General features: G+C 46.2%; 1 protein-coding gene across 3 annotated transcripts in view; it reads left to right on the top strand.

Annotated features, from left to right (window-relative positions):
• PDLIM1 (PDZ and LIM domain 1) overlaps positions 1–12,103 on the top strand; it is a 90,801-nt gene extending 78,698 nt beyond the window's left edge. For all 3 annotated transcript variants that reach the window (XM_054034782.1, XM_054034784.1, XM_054034783.1), the window contains 3 exons: positions 3,056–3,204; positions 6,909–7,026; positions 11,565–12,103. In XM_054034782.1, coding sequence (XP_053890757.1) covers positions 3,056–3,204; positions 6,909–7,026; positions 11,565–11,751 — 454 coding nt within the window. In that variant the 3' untranslated portion in view covers positions 11,752–12,103. The remainder of the gene's footprint in view (positions 1–3,055; positions 3,205–6,908; positions 7,027–11,564) is intronic.
• Positions 12,104–22,250: the final 10,147 nt, after the last annotated feature.

Genomic DNA, 22,250 nt, shown 5'->3' with positions numbered 1-22,250 from the left:
AGCCTGTATTGATGGTAGGCAGTTTAGCGCTGTGATTCCCTGATGCTAACTAGCACAGCAGGTCAGGATCTGTATTGAGTTATATGAAATCACAGTTGTCAACATTCAGCACACTTCAAACAACATTCAGCACAATTGGTTTTCAGATGATGACATTAAAATCAAAGTGGGCAGAGAAAAGCAAAGCTTAAACCACTTGAAGCATCTTGCAGAACAGCTAAGAGGCCAATTCCTTTCACAGGAAATCAGCTGCAGCGCTACATTCTTAGATTATTAGTTAGTTTGTGTCTCTTTCGTCTTACAGTGCTATGAACTGGCTACTGTGTATGAGTCCCACTCTCCTTTGCTGGACAAAATTAGAACTGCAGAGCTTTGTTTCATATACTGCTAACAGTCCTTTTAGATCTAGTGTTAAGGACCATATGCTTTTGGAGCAGGAGGATCCGAGTTTTCACCCAACAGTCACTGCAGAGATCCATGCGGCCAAGTTTTGCAATATAACAGCCACGAAATCCCAGATAGCCACCACTTTATAACAATGCAGTGCAGTTAGTGACCTACAAGGAGCAAAGCATTTCAGTGTTACAACTTGTAATTGATATGCTTGACCTCAGGAACAGTAAACATCACTACTTCTCCTTGCTAATCCAGACCCTGATAATGCTGACAAAAGAACCCAAGTGGGTCTCCACCATATTCTATGCAAAAGTTCAGTTCCTGTGGCATTAGAATTCCCTACCGCCCAATCTCGAAGACCTTCGTTACCTTTACAAAATGTACTACAGTAAAATAAAAGCGAAATTACACTTGCCAAAATACACTAAGTGAGGCTGTCTCTTTGTGGGTTTTATTACTGTGGCGTTGGTTTCTTGCTAATTTGCAAAACTCAGTAATTCAACAGTGGGTCTCCTGGTCACTACTATGAATTAGCAAGGTTCCTCTGCTCTCCTTTTGGAATGATTAACTCCACTGAAGGATGTCAGAGTTGTCTTCTGCCAAATCTGTCCCCACAGACTCTTACTTTTAAGCCAGTTCTATCACTTTGTATTAATAACATTAGTATGTGCGCCTTCCTCAAGATATGAGCGATTGCACAATTTCATGAAAGATTTTTATTTTTTTTTTGGTCTGTCTTCATAGTCTCATTTTCTAAAAAATGGATCACTAAGTGCTAAAAAGGTGGAAGATCTGACATGTACATTATGCACATTGTCACAATACTTGTTTGTTTGAAATGTTGTGTGTCTGTTTATAATGCTCCATAAGACAATTTTTAGCATTTTCTTTTCAATGTACATGGATTAAATATCCTTAGTATTGTGATTGAAAGACTAACAGTGGGTGTCAGCCCATTATTTTGAGAGTAGAAAAGGTGACGGGAGAACACCAGGGTATAAGAATGTAATGGGGGGCATGGATTAATTTAGGATAATCCAGGGAATTTCCTATGTAAAAGACATCGGGACTTGATCCTGTTTCTGCTAAGAGTTTCAGGTCATTGAGATTCATATTCTAGACGCTTGAATGTATGTGTATATTGCTTGAAAGAATACACTGCTTTCACTCCAGAATATTTTACCATAGATGGGAACATTTTTTGAGATTATTTCATGAAAAAGTGCATTATAACATTTGCCATCCATTTACCTCTGGCAGTTGGAGTGTTTATTGTGCAGGCTAACCCCTAGATGACTTGATTACAAATTGGCATGGAAAATATGCAGTTGCTTCATCATCAAAAAGATTTCTCTCTACAAATTCATCTCAATTTCAGGATGCTTGTTTACAAGTGCCTGCACTTACTATATGCGACAGTGGTGTTCTTATAGGCTGAACCTAGCAAACCACTTGTGTCTCACTGTATATTATTTAACCTTGTAGGCAGACGACACTCATTCTTCAGTGTCCCATTTTTTTAAAGAAGACATTTGCCCCTAATCCAGTTTGGGTAATGTTTCCAGCTGCATTTGTTTAGGATGCTTTAACTAGCACAAATGTATCCACAGAGAGATGGCTTATATTCTGAGGTGCTACATTTACACTTCAAAACCAAAACCATTAAACTGAGATTGCTAATCACTCTCACCACAAAAGGCAAAAAAAATGTCTAGGTAGACAATGGAGATCCAGCCCTTAAAGCAGCAGTTTGGGGGCAGGAGGTGGAACAGTATTCCTGACTCTGCCACTGACCTGCTCTGTGAGCTTAGGCAAATTGCTGAAGTGCTCTGTGCCTCAGTTACCCTATCTGTAAAATGGAAATATTGATAACCATTTTTTAAAAAGCACTTTGAGCTTGAAACTGCAGCTGTCACTCTTAGGCGTAAGGTCTGCAGGACCAGGTCTCTCTATAATGCAAAGGATTTTTTAATTATAGAATTATTAATAGAAGCTAATCAATATTGATATGTGTAAGTAATATTAGGAATGGAATACAAATTCCCCTATTCAAGTTAAGCACATTTTTAAGTGTTTTGCTGAATTGTAGCATTGGTCCCCCCCATATTCCCAGAGCAGGAATAAGCAGTGAGTCCCCACTCTGCAGTTGAAGTTGAAACTCAGCTTTCATTACTAAGCCCCACTTGCTCCCTATTGCCTGCACTAAACACTCTCTGTCTCCAGCTCTAGTTGTGCTAAGAACCAAGCCAGATCGCCCTTCTTAAACAACAGGAGCTGGGCCTGCTCCAAGAGCAGCACAATTCATTCTTTTTGGCACAATGGGCCTTTTTAAATTTCAGCAGAACTGTTATTCCTGGAAAGCCCCTTTTTAAATTTCTTACATTGAATTGCAAAGTATACTTGAGAAGTGTGGGTGAGAGAGAGAGAGTGAAACAGTGGAAATCCTCTAAAAATAGTGTTTTCCACTGGGAAGCCATGGTGTTCATCTCACTAGGATTGCACTTTACTTGTGCAAACATAGCCTCTATCACCATTGTTGTATGCTATATGTTTGCATATGGGGGTGTTTGTTCTTAGATTATAGTATTTACAGATTGTGGCAGTGGATTGTTTTAATTATAGGTCATTTATCAAGCATTTTTTTTAATATTCTTCCCAGTTTGGAGCAACATAACCAGCCCTCCAATAACCTTGTCATAGACAAGGAGTCTGAGGTTTACAAGATGCTCCAGGAGACTGAAGACCCAAAGGAACCACCCAGGCAATCTGCTTCATTCCTGGTGCTACAAGAAATTTTAGAATCTGAAGGTAAGCAGTTACTATGTTCTCCATGTGACTGGCAGATTCCCTTCGCTATGATCTGATCTATAGTCTACATTTGGTTTAAAAGCAAACCCTCTTCCCCCACCTACTGATTGTTCAAAGTGGTCTTTGTAGATGATTTCCACAGAAACCTACAGACAGACACTTTTCCATTAACTTCCATGTGCAGGGATACTCTTTCCATACAGTTGTTATCCATATGTACCCATGAGTTTGAACTCTTACGGCATGAGCATTTTAAAAACAAACCCTAAAACATCAAAAAGGAATCCTTTAACAAAAGTTTTTAAAAACTCCCCCAAATTTTCTAAATATCAGGCTTCACTTTTCACTGGGTAAAGAATTTTTAGATTCAAGATTGTATGGGACAATGTGTGTGAGGGTGTGAGCTCTAAAGCTAGCAGTTTCCATCCTCTCAACAAGGAAAGGGGAAAAATCAGCTGCAGTTGAAATCCAGGAAGTTACTGGATCTGGTAAGGACGAGTAGCTGAAGGTGCCACTCTTTTTTGGCACCATTGTGTCAACATCTGGACTTTGCAATGCACAACTACAATCTTCTTGTCAAAGGGATCTGTGTTGTACTTAGTTGAACCCCAGATCTTAAGTTTGTTTGTTTTTAACTCCTTTCTTTAACAAACAGGTCTAGATAGGGAAAGAGATGTGTTTGATGAATGGCCAATTAAAAGCCTTTCTTTGGCTGAGTTCACAGCACTGGGGAGGTGTATGTTCAAGTCCATCTGTAATAACATGGTGGTCTGGTATGAGTCTGGAAGTGAAACAGATCTGTCAAATTTCATTGTCTAAGCTGAGTGATTTGCAAAGAGCAAACAAATGGCCTTAAAGTGAGAAGAAAATTAGATTCTTAAAATTCTTTTAGTTTAATCCAAGATAAAATCATATATTTTTAAGTGTCCCTGTTTATGTTGCATGTTTGTAACTTACAACTACTGATGGGAGTTCTGCACATATGTGAGAAACTCTCATTTCATTTGTCAATCACTGAGAAAGTCGACCCTGTTCTCAATAGCACTGAAGAAAATAAGAGGCAACAGACTAACACGGCTGCTACTCTGAAACCTCTTCTTCTACTTTGCAAGGATTTGCAGCATTGCTGGAAACCTCTAGCACTGAAATGTGCCTGCCTGATAAAGAGCCAAAATGGGCTGTTGCTTGGTTTCATTTTGAGCTGCTGATTCTTGATACTGAGCAGGACCTGTAAAGTTATGCATCCCTGAAAGAATGTTTGTTGCTTAACTTGCTTCCCCTTCAAAACAGCTCAGAAAGGCTCTGGCATTCCAGTCCAGATGCTTGGTGATGCTGCTAAAGTTTACAGTGATAAACAGGCGCAGGCAGCAAATGCTCAAAGACTCTGAGCCAGATCTCCAGCTGGTGGAAGTCAGCAGAGACACCGCTGTCTTCAGTCATCTGACTGCTTTACACCAGCTGAGGATCTGGGTCTGTGTCTTTTGGTCTTTATTTATCTTGAAATTCAGAATAACAACCAATGAAATAACAGTCCCTCTGGGGTGAGCCTCAAATCGCTTTTCAGCCTTAGAACTCTTGGGGGGGGGGGGTGTGTCACATTTCATGTAAAATAAGGTAGGAAGGGTTTTTTTAAATAACTAAAAAGATGTTTTAGAGTTGGCTACCATGAGCAAGCTGCTGTGCCTCTTCCCTGCACAGTCCATCATATTGGATTGTCTGGATGGAGCAACAGTAGTTACACATGTCACTGAGGGACATCATCATGGGCGGCAGTGACTCTGAAGTGGTGCTGGATCCTTCCTGGTCCATTCAAAGGCGACTCAGGATTAAGGAGCTTTGCAGATGCGTAACTACATCAATACACCTATGGTGGGCAAAACACAAACATAGACGAGTTGGACTGGAGCCAAGTGGGACTTGCACCTCTGCGGTTTAGCCTTCACTAGTGCAAACCCTGCTTTGCCTTGGTATAGTGGTCAACCACAGGGGTCACCCCTGGGTACCAGTGATGTAGGTACAACGGCACAGATGTCCTTGATGTAGGCAGGGATGTCTTAGCAGGCTAGCTGAGAGCCAGCTTTGACATGTTGAGCCATTGGCCCAATAGGCAAATGGTGCAACAGCATCTGCAGAGCGTGTGGCTGGCCGTGCTCTAGCCTTTCTCTGTACTCTGCTGTGATAATAGGAGCTGTAGCTGGCAGCTGCATCATAGCTATGGCCCTCCAAATTCATGGCCATGAAAAACGCGTCACAGACCGTGAAATCTGGTCTTGTGTATGCTTTTACCCTATACCAGGGGTTGGTAACCTTTCAGAAGTGACATGCCAAGTCTTCATTTAGTCACTCTAATTTAAGGATTCACATGCCAGTAATACATTTTAACATTTTTAGAAGGTCTCTTTCTATAAGTCTAAAATATATAGCTAAACTATTGTTGTATGTAAAGTAAACAAGGTTTTTCAAAGGTTTAAGAAGCTTCATTTAAAATTAAATTAAAATGCAGAGCCCCCTGGACTGGTGGCCAGGACCCGGGCAGTGTGAGTGCCACTGAAAATCAGCTCGTGTGCCGCATTTGGCATGCGTGCCATAGGTTGCCTACCCCTGCCCTATACCATACAGATTTCACAGAGGAGACCAGAGTTTCTCAAACTGGGGGTCCTGCCCAAAAGGGAGTTGCAGGGGGAGTCACAAGGTTATTTTAAGGGGGTCACGGTATTGCCACACTTACTTCTGTGCTGCCTTTAGAGTGAGGTAACAGGAGAGCAACGGCTCCTGGCTGGGCACCCAGCTCTGAAGCCAGCGCCCCACCATCAGCAGTGCAGAAGTAAGGGTAGCAATACCATACCATGCCACTCTTACTTCTGCACTGCTGCTGGCTGTGGCTCTGCCTTCACAGCTGGGCTCCTGGCCATCAATCGCCGCTCTCCAGCTGCCCAGCTCTGAAGGCAGCACCGCCATCAGCAGCAGCACAGAAGTAAGGGTAGCAGTACTGCAACTCCTCACCTACAATAACCTTGCGACCCCCCCACAACTCCTTTTTTGGGGTCAGGACCACCTATAATTACAACACTGTGAAATTTCAAATTTAAATAGCTGAAATCATGAAATTTATAATTTTAAAAAATCCTATGACCGTGAAATTGACCAAAATGGACCATGAATTTGGTAGGGCCGTAATCATAGCGCAAGCTTTCTCCTTTGTTCTTTCATCAGTGCCATGTTGCCTGGGCTGCAGCAACTTGTGTTTATTATATTGCCGGCCATTGTGGCTGCTTCTATGGGGTTTTATCCCCTTTCTTTGGCAAACACTGGAAGCAGCTCACTCTTGGGTTTGAGTCACATACTCTTGAGAGACCCAAGGGTTTTGCCCCCACGCCCTGTCCCGGCCTGCCTGAGATGGAATAAAGTCCCTCTGTCCTATCCTGATCTATAATGTATGTACCACTGTCTGTAAACTGAGAGGATCTGCAGCCCTTCTTAACTGCCACATTATTTTAAAAGTTCTTTCATAATCCACTTTCTTTACTGTAAGGCTAGTAATATTGGAATAACACAGGCCCTAGGAGTTCCCTGGCTTAATTCCTGCTTCAAGTCCAACAGCTGTATTGAACTAGACCATCTCTAGCAAAGCATCCAGTCTGGATTTAAAGATTCCTCTTTGTTTGTGCAACCCATAATCCGAAGTGCTCTGTTCCTATCCCCAGGGGATCCCAATAAACCTTCTGGATTTAGAAGTGTGAAACCACCAATGACAAAAGTTGCCTCATCGATTGGAAATGCCCAGAAGCTGCCCATTTGCGATAAGTGTGGATCTGGCATTGTGTAAGTATTGACCCATCCCAATTGCTTATAGGCTATGTCTACCCTACACACCGCTGGTAGCAGCGTGTAGGGTATGTGTATCTACTACAAGCTGCAGTGAAAATTCTGCTGCATCTGTGCTGTGGTATGTGCTACAAGTGGCAGTGAAAGGCTCTGGTGGGGGGAGAGTAGTCAAAAGCTTCAGCATTCCCTACTAACGGAGCCTTTCACTGTGGCAAGGAAAGGCTCTGGCAGGGCTAGTCTTTCCCTGCGGCAGGAGAAGGCTCCAGCAGAAGAGAATTGGCAGAGTCTTTCCCCACTGTCTCCCTACAGTCTTCCCAGTGGCAGGGAAGGGCTCTAGCAGTGGGGAGGCCATAGCTAAAATAGCAGCATAGATAGGGAAGCATAGTTTGGGGGAATAGAGCCATGCAGGGGATGTACTCGCATATATAGCCACTCCCTTTAGGTGCGTCTTTACTTGCCTGAACCATGCCTCACCAGCTACACTGTGGTTTATACCCATGTTAGGGGGCTGTGCTGGTATATACGCTACACGCTGCCAAAAGAAACATGCAGTGTAGATGTGCCCATAGAGTGGAACTTGCCATACTCTATTGTGTGTATACGGCCTGCTGTCTAGGACTCCTGTTCTGTGAGAGCTACGGGCACTTGGCTCCCCTGGAAATTGGCCCGTGGTGCTTGTACCTTCAGAAGGTTTCACAAATGCTGCCAGTGAACCCTGCAAAGGTCTGCTAGGGTGGCCAGGTGTCCAGTTTTCAACTGGAAAGTCCAGTCGAAAAGGGGACCTGACAGTGTCCAGTCAGATCTACTGACCAGACACCCAAAGTCCAGTTATTGTGGGGGGGGGGGGGAGGCACCAGGTCATCATCTGTGCCAGCTCCATCTCAGCTGGGGCCGCCAGCTGGGCCTCGGGGAAGAGGCAGGGTGGAGGAGGTTCCAGCACTCCTGCTGGAGTGTCTGTTTTTTAAATATTACGAAGTTGGCAACCCTACTCCTGAGGCAGGGGCTACGTTTTTCTGGACACACAGATCCAGGCCTGTATTTCTCAGTGTAGGTGGTGGGTTTATTTCAGACTGACAGAGAACAAATCAAGTCACTAAGACACACACAGACACGGTGACTCCCTGTCATGGGTGGCGAGTTCTATGGGCCCGTGGGTACCAGGAATATTCTTAGTGCCCAGGCACCACGGGCCCGGCTCCAGCACTGGTCTCTGCCTCTGACCCACCTTCTGCCCCCAGGCGCCCCCACATTTAAAACAGTCCGGGGCCCCCACTCACCACCAGCAGCGGAGCTGAGTGGCTTCCTGCCTGCTTGCTTCACGTGGCTGCTGGCCCCTCCCTGCAGCCCCTGGGTGGGGTGGGTCTGTGTCCTGTCCCAAGTGCCCCTGCAGCCAATAGGAAGCTGCGGTGGCAGTCCCTGGGGGTAGCAGCACATGGAGGCCCCCCCGGCCCGCCCTGCCTAGGAGCCCCAGGAAAGTGCTGCACCCCCTCCCAGAGCCTGCACCCCCTCCCATCCCCAAACTCCCAGATCCTGCACACCCTTCCCACACATCCCCTCCCCCACCCAAACTCCCTCCCAGAGCCCAACCTATCAGGAGTAGCTATTATATCACCAAGGTTAATTCAGAGATGAAAGTTCTCCTGAAGAAAAATGAATGTGGAAGTGGTTCTTAGTAAATATCTGTTTTTAAAAAGAAAATAAGTTGAATATATTCTAGATCCATTTCTCAGTTGTACTCAATTTTTAAAAAACTTCTGAGAATTTTCAGAAATTTGTCCATACCCAAACATGTTTTTTACTGATTTATAAAATTTAAAAGAAAATTTTGGATATGAATTCTACAGTGTCTTTTTAAAAAAATGTTCTTAACTATTAACTTAAAAAAAAAAAAAAAAAAAAAAAAAAAAAGGAGCAAGGTTAACTACACCCCAATCCCCTGCCCCAGCCCAGGGCCTGCACCCCAGACCTCATCCAAACTCCCTCCCAGAGCCTTAGGCAGGTGGGGGTGGGAGTTTGGAGATCTGGACTCTCTTCCCAGCTCTGCTGTGTGACCTTGGACAAGTGTCACATCACTTCTTGTGCCTCTGTTTCCCCCCCCAAACATTGTCAGTCTTGTTTATTTAAATCATAAGCTCTGTGAGGCAGAGACTGTCATTATGGGTATGTACAGCACCTAGCACAATGGGGCCATGATCTCAGCCGGGGCCTCTAGGAGCTACTGCAATGCAAATAATACATAACACAGAGGGTGTGGCAGAGCCAGGAATGGGAGCCAGATTTCTTGACTCGCCAGTCCAGTACCTTAAGGCCATGTCTACACTAGCACTTATGTCAGCAAAACTTTTGTCGCTCAGGGGTGTATAAAAAAACACCCTGAGCGACATAAATTTTGCTGGCATAAGTGCTTGAGTGCACAGCACCTCACTCCAACATAGTGCTGCTCATTGAGCTGGTTTTGTTATGTCGACGGGAGAGCCCTCTCCCATCGGCATAGCGCAGCTACCCAAGCGATCTTACAGCTGTATCGATACAGCTGTGCCGCTGTAAGCTTGTAAGTGTAGACATGGCCTAACTATGAGATCTTCTGTCCTCCTTTTATCTTTTAGCATTGGTTTCTTTATAACTGCTGTCTCTGCAGAATTCTGCCTTTCTAAGCCTGGGAGTTCAAGCGGAATCTTTAAATAGATCTCAGATTGGAAGATTTCGTTTAAAACCTTCCCTCTGCAGACCATATATACAAAGCCTCCATTAGACTTTCCCATTCTCCTGCATACATCCTCCGTGCCAGAATCACACAAGCCTGGCATAGCCTGAACGCTGACCAACACTAGAACATCAATGAGTTCTTTTACCAGGGATATGTGTCATGTAAAATAGGAATCAGCATTAAAATATGAAACCCTGCAGTTACTCTAACAATTGGGTAGGTCTGGAAAGCTCTGTACTATAAACAGTGTAACTAATGAATTCAAGAGAGTGCTGCTAGAGCAAAATTATACTCCTAGGGAATTGTTTGGGAGCTGCCTCAGGTAGCTAACAAGCTGCTGTGTAGTTTCCTTATTTTGGTTTGGCTAGTTGCAAATAGCATTTGCATTGTGTTTCTCTGAGGGGGCAGGCCCACATACAATGGAACAGTTAGACAACCTAACTACAGCGTAGGAGTTAGTGACTATTTGCTGCATCGGAAAATTCAGCCAGGGTCCAGGCACCTTTTGCCTCTCCCACAAACATCTGTTTAAGTTGCAAGTCAGAGGGCTGCCCTTTGGTTCTGCAGCCCTTTGCCCAAACTGGTTGTGCTGGAGTTATATTTTGGCTAATTTTACTTGGTTTTGAGCCATTCGAACCCACTGTTCATGGTACACCCTCAGTGTTGCACATACCTGTTTACCAGCTCCTCTCTAAGACTAAGGCCTGTCTACACTACAAAGTTAGGTTGATGTAAGTCACCTTGCGCCAACCTATTTCTGTATGTGACTACACTCAAATTTGTCTCTGGCTGACATAAGCGCCCTGTTATGCCAATGCAGTAAAGCCACCGCCTTGAACGGCCTTGAGCCATAGTCAACCAATTGAGGTCGATGCAGTGCAAGTGTGACTTGTGTCAACCCTAACAGTCTTCCAGCAGCTGTCCCACAATGCCCCATTCCCTGTTACCATGACTGCTCTGTTCACAATTGTAAACTCCACTGTCCCAGGGTCATAGAGACCAGAAGCTGCTCCCCACTTTAACCCCCACCCCACATTTTTTTTTAAATGCCTTTTCCTGATTGCCCAGCACACCCAGAAGCACAGCCAACCATGCCAGCTCCACTCACTGGGCATGCTCCTGTCTGGAGTAGACGGGAGGTATTGGATCTCCTGGGCCTGTGGGGAGAAGAGACTGTGCAAGCACAGTTACAGTGTAGCCATAGAAACATGGATGTCTCTGGACAGATTGCCCGGGAGATGCAGGCAAAGGGGTCTGACAGGGATCCGTTACAATGCCGAGTGAAAGCAAAGGAACTTCGCCAGGGATATCACCAGAGAATGTGACCAGGGACTTTCCTTGGAACTTCCTTGTGCTTGTGCTTGGAAAAGTGGGAAGGCCAGTTCTAAAAATGCTTTCTGGGAAAAGGGTTCTTGCTTGTGCATCGCGCTAACCAGTCACAGGGCCAGATCCTCATCAGGTGTAAATTGATGTAGCACCACGTGGAGCAGTGGGGTTACACCAACTGAAGATCTTGCCCATAGTCTCTCTAACCCTGCATGGCCCTGGCCTGCACTGTGTGTGAGGGGGAGAGAGTTTTTAATCTTTCTTGGGCATCAGTCTGTGTCCAGCGAGGATATCCACATTCTGCCTCCCTAGAGCCATGCTCCCCATAGATATTCTCACTGGCACATTGCTGCTGCAGAACAGCTGCCTCCTTCCCACTCGAGGGGATGGCTGTGCTGTCTGGAGCAGTCCCAGTGGTGGGCAAGCATGGGGAATTTCAGCCAGGGAGTCCTTGGGTGATTTCAGGAGCCCCAGAGCTGAGCCATTATGTTGTTTCCCACAGGGGGGCGTTCGTGAAACTGCGTGACAAGCAGCGCCATCCAGAATGCTATGTGTGCAGCGACTGCGGGACAAACCTCAAGCAGAAAGGACACTTCTTTGTGGAAGATTGCATCTATTGCGAGACACATGCCCGGGAGCGAGTGACCCCACCCGAAGGCTATGAGGTGGTCACCGTCTTTCCAAAGTGAATGACATCATCAGCTCTGTATTATTTTTCCTACACTACTGTTTTCCAAAAAGCAGCCCCCCCTCCCCCCGCTTGAACCCGCCTTGCAATAAGCAATGCTCAGCATGGCTTTTTTTTTGCTGCCACAGTAACCCTCCATCTGTTAGCCTTAGGTGCCACTAATTGTTCAACACTTGCATTTTTAAAAATCTGCTCTGACAAACCAGTTTGGATCTCTTTTTTGTACTGTCCAATCTTTTTCCCTTCACTGTCGATTGCAGATGAAAATCAGAAGCCGAAGCACAGAAGCTGTGTGTCTCAGTTGTTTTTCCTTCTGCTCATGTTCAATAAACGTAATGAATCTACAAGGCAAACCGTTGTCTGCATTTCTTCCAGTTCGGTGTATGTTGGCCTCCTTCAGCCCCCCACCACCACCACCACCACCAAAAAACACTTCGCATTCTGAACAGGGTTGGCAGAATTCGATTTGTATCTTTTGGTAATTTAGATGTTTATTGTTAAGAATTTTTTTACATTTTTATTAAGGGCTGTCAATCGCAGTTAACTCACGCAATTAACTAAAAAAAAATTAATCGTGATCGCAGTTTTAATCTCACTGTTAAACAATAAAATACCAATTGACATTTATTAAATAATTTTGGATATTTTCTACATTTTCAACTATATTGATTTCAATTACTACACAGAATACAAAGTGTACAGTGCTCACTTTATAGCATTATTTTTATTACAAATATATGCACTGTAAAAATGATAAACAAAAGAAATAGTATTTTTCATTTCACCTCAGACAAGTACTGTAGTACAATCTCTTTATCATGAAAGTGCAACGTACAAATGTAGATTTTTGTTGTTGTTACATAACTGCACTCAAAAACAAAACAATGTAAAACTTTAGAGCTGACAAGTCCACTCAGTCCTACTTCTTGTTCAGCCAATCGCTACAAAAAACAAGTTTGTTTACATTTACGGGAGATAATCTGCCCGCTTCTTATTTACAATGTCACCTGAAAGTGAGAACAGGCATTTGAATGGCACTTTTGTAGCCAGCATTGCAAGATATTTATGTACCAGATATGCTAAACATCCGTATGCCCCTTCATGCTTTGGCTACCATTCCAGAAGAAATGCTTCCATGCTGATGATACTCGTTTAAAAAAAAAATAGTGTGTTAAATAATTTCTGACTGAACTCCTTGGGGGAGAATTGTATGTCGTCTTCTCTATTTTACCTGCATTCTGTAATGTTTCATGTTATAGCAGTCTCAGATAATGACCCAGCACATGTCACTAATCTTAAGAATACTTTCACTGCAGATTTGACAAAACGCAAAGAAGGTACCAATGTGAGATTTCTAAAGATAGCTACAGTACTTATCCCAAGGTTTAAGAATGAAGTGCCTTCCAAAATCTGAGAGGGACGGGGTGTGGAGATGCTTAAAAGAGCAACGCTCCAATGCGGAAGCTACAGAACCCGAACCACCAAAAAAGAAAATCAACCTTTTACTGGTGGCATTTGACTCAGACGACGAAAATGAACATGCGTCGGTCCCCACTGCTTTGGATCATTATCGAGCAGAACTCATCATCAGCATGGATACATGTTCTCTGGAATGGTGGTTGAAGCATGAAGGGACATATGAATCTTTAGCACATCTGGCACATAAATATCTTGCGATGCCGGCTACAACAGTGCCATGCAAACACCTGTTTTCACTTTCAGGTGACATTGTAAACAAGAAGTGGGCGATAGGCTGAATAAGAAGTATCAAATCATAGAATCATAGAATATCAGGGTTGGAAGAGACCTCAAGAGGTCATCTAGTCCAACCCCCTGCTCAAAGCAGGACCAATACCCAACTAAATCATCCCAGCCAGGGTCAAGCCTGACCTTAAAAACCTCTAAGGAAGGAGATTTCACCACCTCCCTAGGTAACCCATTCCAGTGCTTCACCACCCTCCTAGAGAAAAAGTTTTTCCTAATATCCAACCTAAATCTCCCCCATTGCAACGTGAAACCCTTACTCCTTGTTCTGTCATCTGCTACCACTGAGAACAGTCTAGATCCATCCTCTTTGGAATCCCCTTTCAGGTAGTAGAAAGCAGCTATAAAATCCTCCCCTTCCCCATTCTTCTCTTCTGCAGACTAAACAATCCCAGTTCCCTCAGCCTCTCCTCATAAGTCATGTGCTCCAGACCCCTAATCATTTTTGTTGCCCTCCGCTGGACTCTTTCCAATTTTTCCACATCCTTCTTGTAGTGTGGGGCCCAAAACTGGACACACTACTCCAGATGAGGCCTCACCAATGTTGAATAGAGGGGAATGATCACATCTCTCAATCTGCTGGCAATGCCCCTTCTTATACAGCTCAAAATGCCATTAGCCTTCTTGGCAAACAAGGGCACACAGTTGACTCATATCCAGCTTCTCATCCACTGTAACCCCTAGGTCCTCCTCTGCAGAACTGCTGCCTAGCCATTCGGTCCCTAGTCTGTAGCAGTGCATGGGATTCTTCCATCCTAAGTGCAGGACTCTGCACTTGTCCTTGCTGAACCTCATCAGATTTCTTTTGGCCCAATCCTCTAATTTGTCTAGTAGGACTAAGTGGACTTGTTGTTTTTGAATGCAGGTTTTTTTTTTTTACATAATTCTACATTTGTAAGTTCAACTTTCATGATAAAGAGATTGCATTGCAATACGTATCTTAAGTGAATTGAAAAATACTATTGTTTTCTTACAGTGTAAATGTTTGTAATAAAGTGAGCACTGTATACTTTGTATTCTGTCTTATAATTGAAATCAATATATTTGAAAATGTAGAAAACATCCAAAAATATTCAAATAAATGGTATTCTATTATTTAACAGCACAATCAATCACGATTAATTTTTTTAATCGCTTGACAGCCCTAATTTTTATTGATTGAAATTTTCACAGTTGCATGAAATTATGGGACGGGTTCAACAATAAGTATTTAGGGATAGTAGACATTGAAATTCAAAACATTAAATCTTTGTAACTGTTCAAAAAAACAAATTGTCAACATCACGTCAAAACATACCAAGTAAATATCCTTCAATCACACTCTACAAAGTTTCCAGCTGCACTTTTTTTTTTACTTTGCCTAGCTGTGAATTTCTGTTGTTATCAATGGAAATATTTTTTTAGTGGGTTTTTGGGTGTATAGACACTTACCGACATCTACCGGTAAAAATTGACTGTTCCAAACCTATGAGCAGGTGAGAGGAAGCATTTGTCCTGAGGCTCCCTTGTGATATCATGATGTGCATGGAGTAAGGAACGGGGCGTAGCTGTACCAGCCCAAAGGCACTACAGGCAGGGACGTCTAGGATGGATATTAGGAAAAACTATTTCACTAGGAGGGTGGTGGAGCACTGGAATGGGTTATCTAGGGAGGTGATGAAATCTCTATCTTTAGAGGTTTTTAAGGCCCAGCTTGACAAAGCCCTGGCTGGAATGATTTAGTTGTGGTTGGTTCTGCTTTGAGCAGGGGGTTGGACTAGATGACCTCCTGAGGTCTAATCTTTAATCTAATCTCCTATGATTCTATGTCTAGCAAAGTTTTCAGTTTAAGCTCCCAGTGTCATCTTTTGAAAGTGTTTTATGTAGGTTTCCTTTGAGGATGAGGATTGAGAGGTCAGATACAATGATGGCTTTGTGAAAAGTATTCACCCACAAGTGATAGTGGTGGTTCTTTGAGTGCTTGCTCATGTCCATTCCATGCTAGGTGTGTGAGTGCCCATGTGCACTGTTGCCAAAGACTTTTTGCCTTAGTGGTATCCGTAGGGCTGGCTCTGGAGTGCCGCACTCATGCACCAGTATATGAAGCAGCGCTGGCTCTGTGCCCTCTCAGTTCCTTCTGATCACCCATGATGGTCACTGGAATGCCTCTCTCGCTCTTGCTCAGCAAGTGTGATAGTGGTCTCTTCAAACTGCTTCTGTATCCGAGGCCTGATCTACACTACAAATTTAGGTCAACATAAACTGCGTTAAGTCAATCTGATAATGTGTCTACACTATAGAGTCCCTTCCGCTGACCTAAGTGGTCTGTAAAGTCGACTTCTATACTTCACCTCCACGAGAGGAGTAGCACTTGATTCGACATCTACGGGTTGACATGGACATAGGGTAGACACTGTGTTGTGTAATTCGAATGAATTGGCCTCCGGGAGGTGTCCCACAGTGCTCCATGTGACTGCTCTGGAGAGCACTTTCAACTCCACTGCACGTTAGCCAGGTACACAGGAAAGAGCTGCTCCCCTGTTAAAGCCACGGGAACTTTTGAATTTTCATTTCCTGTTTGATCAGCGTGCAGAGCTCGCCAGCACAGCTGATCAGAGAGACTCAAGGCCGCAAAGGCACTCCAGCGTGGAGTACACTGGAGATGGTGGATCTTAGTGCTGTGTGGGAAGAAGAGTCTGTGCAGGCCGAGCTCTGATCTAGCAGAAGAAACGCTGACTCTATGCCAAGTTTGTGAGGGCATGGGGAGGAAAGGGCCACACCAGGGACACGCAGCAGTGCCATGTGAAAATGAAGGAGCTTTGGCAAGCATACCAGAAGACAAGGGAGGTGAACAGTTGTTCTGGTTCTGCCCCAGAGACATACTGCTTTTATGAGGAGCTGCATGCAATTCTCGGTGGCAACCCCACCACTACCCCAAAACACTCCATGGATACCTGCCAGGAGCCCTGGGCGACCTCAAGCAGCAACGAGGAGGACCTTGATGATGATGATTGATGAGAATGTGAGGCAGGCAAGTAGCGGATCCATTCTCCCCGACAGCCAAGAACTGTTTTTAACCCAGGAGCCCATCCCTTCACAGGACCAGTTGGCGGTAGAGCGTGATGCTGGGGAAGGCACCTCTGGTGAGTACACGTTTCTAATCAAACTTTAGGTTACGTGCTATTATATTTTATGTTTAATCTGAACAAAAAAGTAGGTGTAGTGAGTATCGGTGGCCACTCTAGCTATGCAGCGTGCTTTCCAAAAAAGACTTTATGTGCATGGGGATGGCCCAGGAATCCTCCATGAAGATTCATAGACTTTAAGGTCAGAAGGGACTATTATGATCGTCTAGTCAGACCTCCTGCACAACACAGGCCACAGAATCTCACCCACCCACTCCTGTAATAAACTCCTAACCTATGTCTGAGCTATTCAAGTCCTCAAATCCATGGTTTAAAGACTTCAAGGTGCAGAGAATTCTCCAGCAAGTGACCCGTGCCCCATGCTTCGGAGGAAGGTGAAAAACCCCCGGGGCCTCTGCCAATCTGCCCTGGAGGAAAATTCCTTCTCGACCCCAAATATGGTGATCAGCTAAACCCTGAGGATGTGGGCAAGACTCACCAGTTAGACACTCACGAAAGAATTCTCTGTAGTAACTTAGATCCCACCCCAACTAACATCCCATCACAGGCCATTGGGCATATTTACCGCTAATAGTCAAAGATCAATTAATTGCCAAAATTAGGCTATCCCATCATACCATCCCCTCCATAAACTTATCAAGCTTAGTCTTGAAGCCAGATATGTCGTTTGCCCCCACTGCTCCCTTTGGAAGGCTGTTCCAGAACTTCATTCCTCTGATGGTTAGATCTCTAGGAAGTATAAAGATTCCCTGCTGCAAGACCTGGGCCAGGAGTTCAGGTTTGTTCTGGAGGAAGGCAGGTCTGTAGCCAGGGCTTCTCTCCAGATGGCATTGTTTGCAGCAGACTTGGCAGCCAGAGCCATGGCTATGGCTGTCTCGATGAGGCGGAGTTCATGGCTGCAGTTCTCCGGCCTCTCTCTGGAGGTCCAATAGTCCATCCAGGTTCTCCCATTTGAGAGCAATGCTCTATTTTCAGAGCAAACGGATGGCAGCTGCACTGCCTGAAAGACTCCCATGCCATGCTCCATTTCCTGGGGCTTTACACACCACATGCCTCCAGGAAGTCATTTCTGCCTCTTCCACCACTGTCAAGATTCTCTGGCCCCTCAAGGCAAGGCTCCTATAGGAGAAGGGCCAGAGAGAAGGGTTTCCAAAGCTGTCATCCCACTCGGTCATCCTCAGCCACCCAATCGGGCTCTGTGCGCCAATCAGAGGGCCCGAAACAGCACAGGCACTGACTTCCTCTGGGCTCCTGGGGTGCTCTACCTCCCACTCTGCCCCAGGTCTCGCCGTCACCCACCCCCATCCGCCCCCACCCCGCCTTCCTGCCCCTGCTTCACCCCCACTACACCTCTTCCCACCCAGTTCTGCCCCTCCCCTGAGCATGCCCCATCCCTGCTCCTCCCCCAGCACCTCCTTTACGCCACAGAATTGTGGCTGGCAGGAGGCACTGCGAGGGAGGGAGAGTTGATCAGCGGGGCCACCAGCAGACGGGAGACACTGGGGGGAAGGAGGGAGTTGGCTCCCCCTGGAGCACCCACGGAGTTGGCACCTATGCAAGATAAGTATTTTGGGGGTGCGCCTGAGGACAATGCACCAAATTTATTGGATCCAGTCCCCCCCATTTATTTTTCAATCGTTTGTTCCCCTTTTGTAGTGCATGGACCCAAATTACTTCGGTCGGCTGGATGCTCAACACCATAAATTCTGGGTACACCCTTCAGTTTTCCTCCATCCCTGACTACCACCCCCTCCCCGTCTCTCTTGAGAGACTCTTCTCACAAGAAAGGCCTTGTCCAGGAGGTGGAAACCCTCTTAAAGGTGTTGAAGTCCCTCTAAACATGAGGGGAAAGGGGTTTTGTTCTCTGTATTTCCTAATCCCAAAGGCCAAAAGGGACCTCAGACCCATCCTAGACCTGTGTCACCTCAATAAATATCTCAAGAAGTTGAAGTTCTGCATGGTATCCCTGATCTCCATCATTCCCTCTCTGGATCTAGGAGACTGGTTTGCTGCCCTCAGTTTGAAGGACGCTTGTTTCCGTACCTCCATTTTCCATGGACACAGAAAGTTTCTCCGATTTGTAGTGGGTCAACGCCACTATCAGTTCGTGGCTCTGCCTTTCGGCTGCTTACCTGAGACATCGAGGGGTGCAGAGCTACCCTTACCTCGATGTCTGGCTAGTCAGAGGCAGGTTATGAGCTTAAGTGCAAGGTAGCCTCAACTTGGTGAGGTCAACCTGTCAGGATCTGGGTCTGCTTATAAATTAACAGAAATCAATGCTGTCCCCAGTTCAGCAGATAGAGTTTATAGGAGCAGTGCTTGATTCTGCCCAAGCCAGGGCCCTCCTGCCAGAGTCCAGGTTCTGAGTCACGTCAGACCTCATCTCCCATGTGAGAGCCCACCCACTCGCAACCGCCTGGGTATGCTTCAAGCTGCTGGGCCACATGGCAGCATTTACTTACGTGGTCCAGCATGTGTCTTAGACCCCTGCAGGCGTGGCTGGTTTCAGCCTACATGCCAGACAGACACGATTTGGACCGGGTGGTCGCAGTCCCATCACATATCCTGGCATCACTGAGGTGGTGGACGGAACCCCAATCGGTGTTGGAGGGTTCCCCTTTGTGGACCCGTGTACCACAGCACCCTTGGTCTGTGATGCGTTGGGCCTGGGATGTGGAGCCCACCTTGGCAACATCAGCACGTAAGGTTTCAGGTCACAGGAAGATCGTTCCCTGCATATAAATATCACAGAGCTCAAGGCGATTCAGCTGGCCTGCCAAGCTTTCCTCCCCTTTCTGGAGGGCAAGGTGGTCCGGATCCTAATGGACAATACCATGGCAATGTTCTACATCAACAGGCAAGGCAGAGCCTGCTTGTCAGGCATGTGCCAAGAGGCTCTCCGACTGTGGGACTTCTGCGTCCAGCACACCATTCATCTCATGGCCTTGCACCGGCCAGGCATCAAGAATGCATTGGCATGTCTCCTCAGCGGGGCTTTCTCATCTCACCACGAGTGGTCTCTCCACCCAGAGGTGGCCAACCACATCTTCTAAAGGTGGGGACTCCCCAGGTGGACCTGTCCAGACAGAACAGAAAATGTCTCTGACTCGAGAGAGGCTCCCTGTCAGATGCCTTCCTGTCCCGTGATCAGGGTCCCTGATGTCTTCCCTCCAATACCACTGGTGCACAAAAACTTCCTGAAAATCAAGCGGGACAGGGCAAAAGTCATCCTGATAGCTCCAGCATGGCTGCCCCAACACTGGTTCGGCATGCTGTTAGAGCTCTCAATAGCAGCTCCATTAGAGCTCCCGTCACAATCATTTCCAACGCCTGACTCTAGCATCCCTCCACCTGATGGCATGCTTGCTGCGTGGCTGAATGTGGAGGAACAGACGTGCTCGGCTCAAGTCCAACAGATCTTGATGAGCAGCAGAAAGGTAGCCCTGGTGCAGGCTATCTGGCCAAATGGAAACATTTTTCATGTTGGGCCACAGGCCAAAACCTGCCTGCTGACCAGACCTCCCTACAATCCATCCTAGACTATTTGTTGCATCTAAATCACAAAGGTCTGACTCTTTCAGCAATCAGGGTCCACTTGGTGGCTATCTGAGCCTTTCATGGTCAGATTTCTGAAAGGTCTGGAGCGACTTTATCCTCGGGTTTGTGACCCTATCCTGCTTTGGGATCTGAACCTGGTGCTGTCAAGGCTCACTGGGCCTCCCTTCGAGCCATTAGCTTCGTGTTCCCTCTCCTGGAAGATAAGGATTAGCGCATTCACATCAGAACCCCCTATACGTTTTTCTACAAGGATAAGGTCCAACTGCGGCCCCACCCAGCCTTCTTGCCGAAGGTGGCATCACGGCCGACTCCGTGAGTGCTCCAGGGCTGGAGCACCCATGGGGAAAAAGTGGTGGGTGCTGAGACCCACCGGCAACCCCCCTAACCTTCTCTATCAGCTCCCCTCTTCCCCTCAGCGCCTCCTGCCTGCTGGCGGGCCCCACCAATCAGCGCTTCCCCCTCTCTCCCCACATCTCCCACCTGCAGCAATCAGCTGTTTCATGGTGTGCAGGAGGCTGGGGGGGGGGGAAGGGAGAGGAGCAAGGGCATGCTCAGGGAGAGGCTGGAACACTGCGGGAAGAAGCGGGGTGGGGTGGAGCAGGGGTGGGAAGAGGTAGAACGGGATGGGGCCTTGGGGGAAGGGGTGGGGCCTGGGGCAGAGCTAGGGTTGGGCACCCCCCAGCACATTGGAAAGTCATAGAATCCTAGAATATCAGGGCTGGAAGGGACCTCAGGAGGTCAAAGCAGGACCAATTCCCAACTAAATTATCCCAGCCAGGGCTTTGTCAGGCCTGACCTTAAAAACCTCTAAGGAAGGAGATTCCACCATCTCCCTAGGTAACCTGTTCCAGTGCTTCACCACCCTCCTAGTGAAAAAGTCAGCACCTGTGGAAGGTTGTGTGTCACTGTTCCACGATAATCAGGATATATTCCTGATGGTATTCTATCCAAAGCCTCATAAATCCAGCGAGGAATGCAAGCTACATACCCTGGATGTTAGAAGGGCACTGGCCCTTGAGAGAACAAAGCCTTTTGTAAGTCGACGCAGCTCTTTGTCACAGTGGCGGACAGGATGAAAGGCCTGCCAGTTTCTGTCCAGAGAATCTCCTCGTGTATATCCGCCTGCATCAAGTTCTGCTATGAGCAAGTAGGGGTGCCAGCTGTCATGACTGCCCCTTCTACCAGAATGCAAGCTTCAGCAGTAGCTTTCCTCGCTCCGGTACCAATGGAGGACATCTGCAAAACCGCAATCTGGTCTTTGGGCCACACCTTTGCATTCCATTTCACCGTTACCCAGCAGGCCTTCGATGACGCCAGCTTCAGTAGACCAGTGTTGCAAGCCGCAAAACCGTGAATGCCAAGGCCACCTCCAGGGATACTGCTTGTGAATCACATAATATGGAATCGACATGAGCAAGCACTCGAAGGAGAAAGAACGGTTTTCTATCTTCCGTAACTATTGTTCTTCGAGATGTGTTGCTCATGGCCATTCCATGAACTGCCCTCTCTCCCAACTGTCAGAGTTGATGGTAAGAAGGAACTGTTTTGAAATGTCTGCCAAATGTCCCACCTTGGTCCTCAGTCATTCTTTGTTATCGCTGCATTGGCTTGAATGCCCTCACTTTGTTTACAATACAGCCACTATAATCCTCTTGATTCAAACAACTCCAAGGTTCCCTTGCTTACAGCATCCATAGGTACTTGGCTGGGCTCAAATAAGCTAGAAGTATAGCAATCTCTACTGGGCTCTGATAACCATGGCATGACAGGTATGATACTTTTCTTTGACCTTCTTAAAATGTGCTGCTCAGTGAACTCTTTTGAAAAGGAACAGAACAAAGGGAAACAGGGTTTGCCAGCTCCTTCTCCAGTAACCTCAAGATCTGCTTGTAATCAGGAAATGTTTATCCTGGAATATAATGAGAGGAAAGGAAGGAGGGGGTGAGGAGGGAAGGAAGTGGATTCAAGTTAGTGAGACATCTGGGAAAGCAAACTCACCAGAGCATATAGGATCCACTTGGTTTGGAAGCAGCTCATTTGTGCAAGTCCAGTG

The sequence above is a fragment of the Malaclemys terrapin genome, chromosome 7 (genome assembly GCF_027887155.1).
Source record: "Malaclemys terrapin pileata isolate rMalTer1 chromosome 7, rMalTer1.hap1, whole genome shotgun sequence".
Classification (NCBI taxonomy): Eukaryota; Metazoa; Chordata; order Testudines; family Emydidae; genus Malaclemys; species Malaclemys terrapin.
This window is presented reverse-complemented; position numbering and strand designations above follow the sequence as displayed.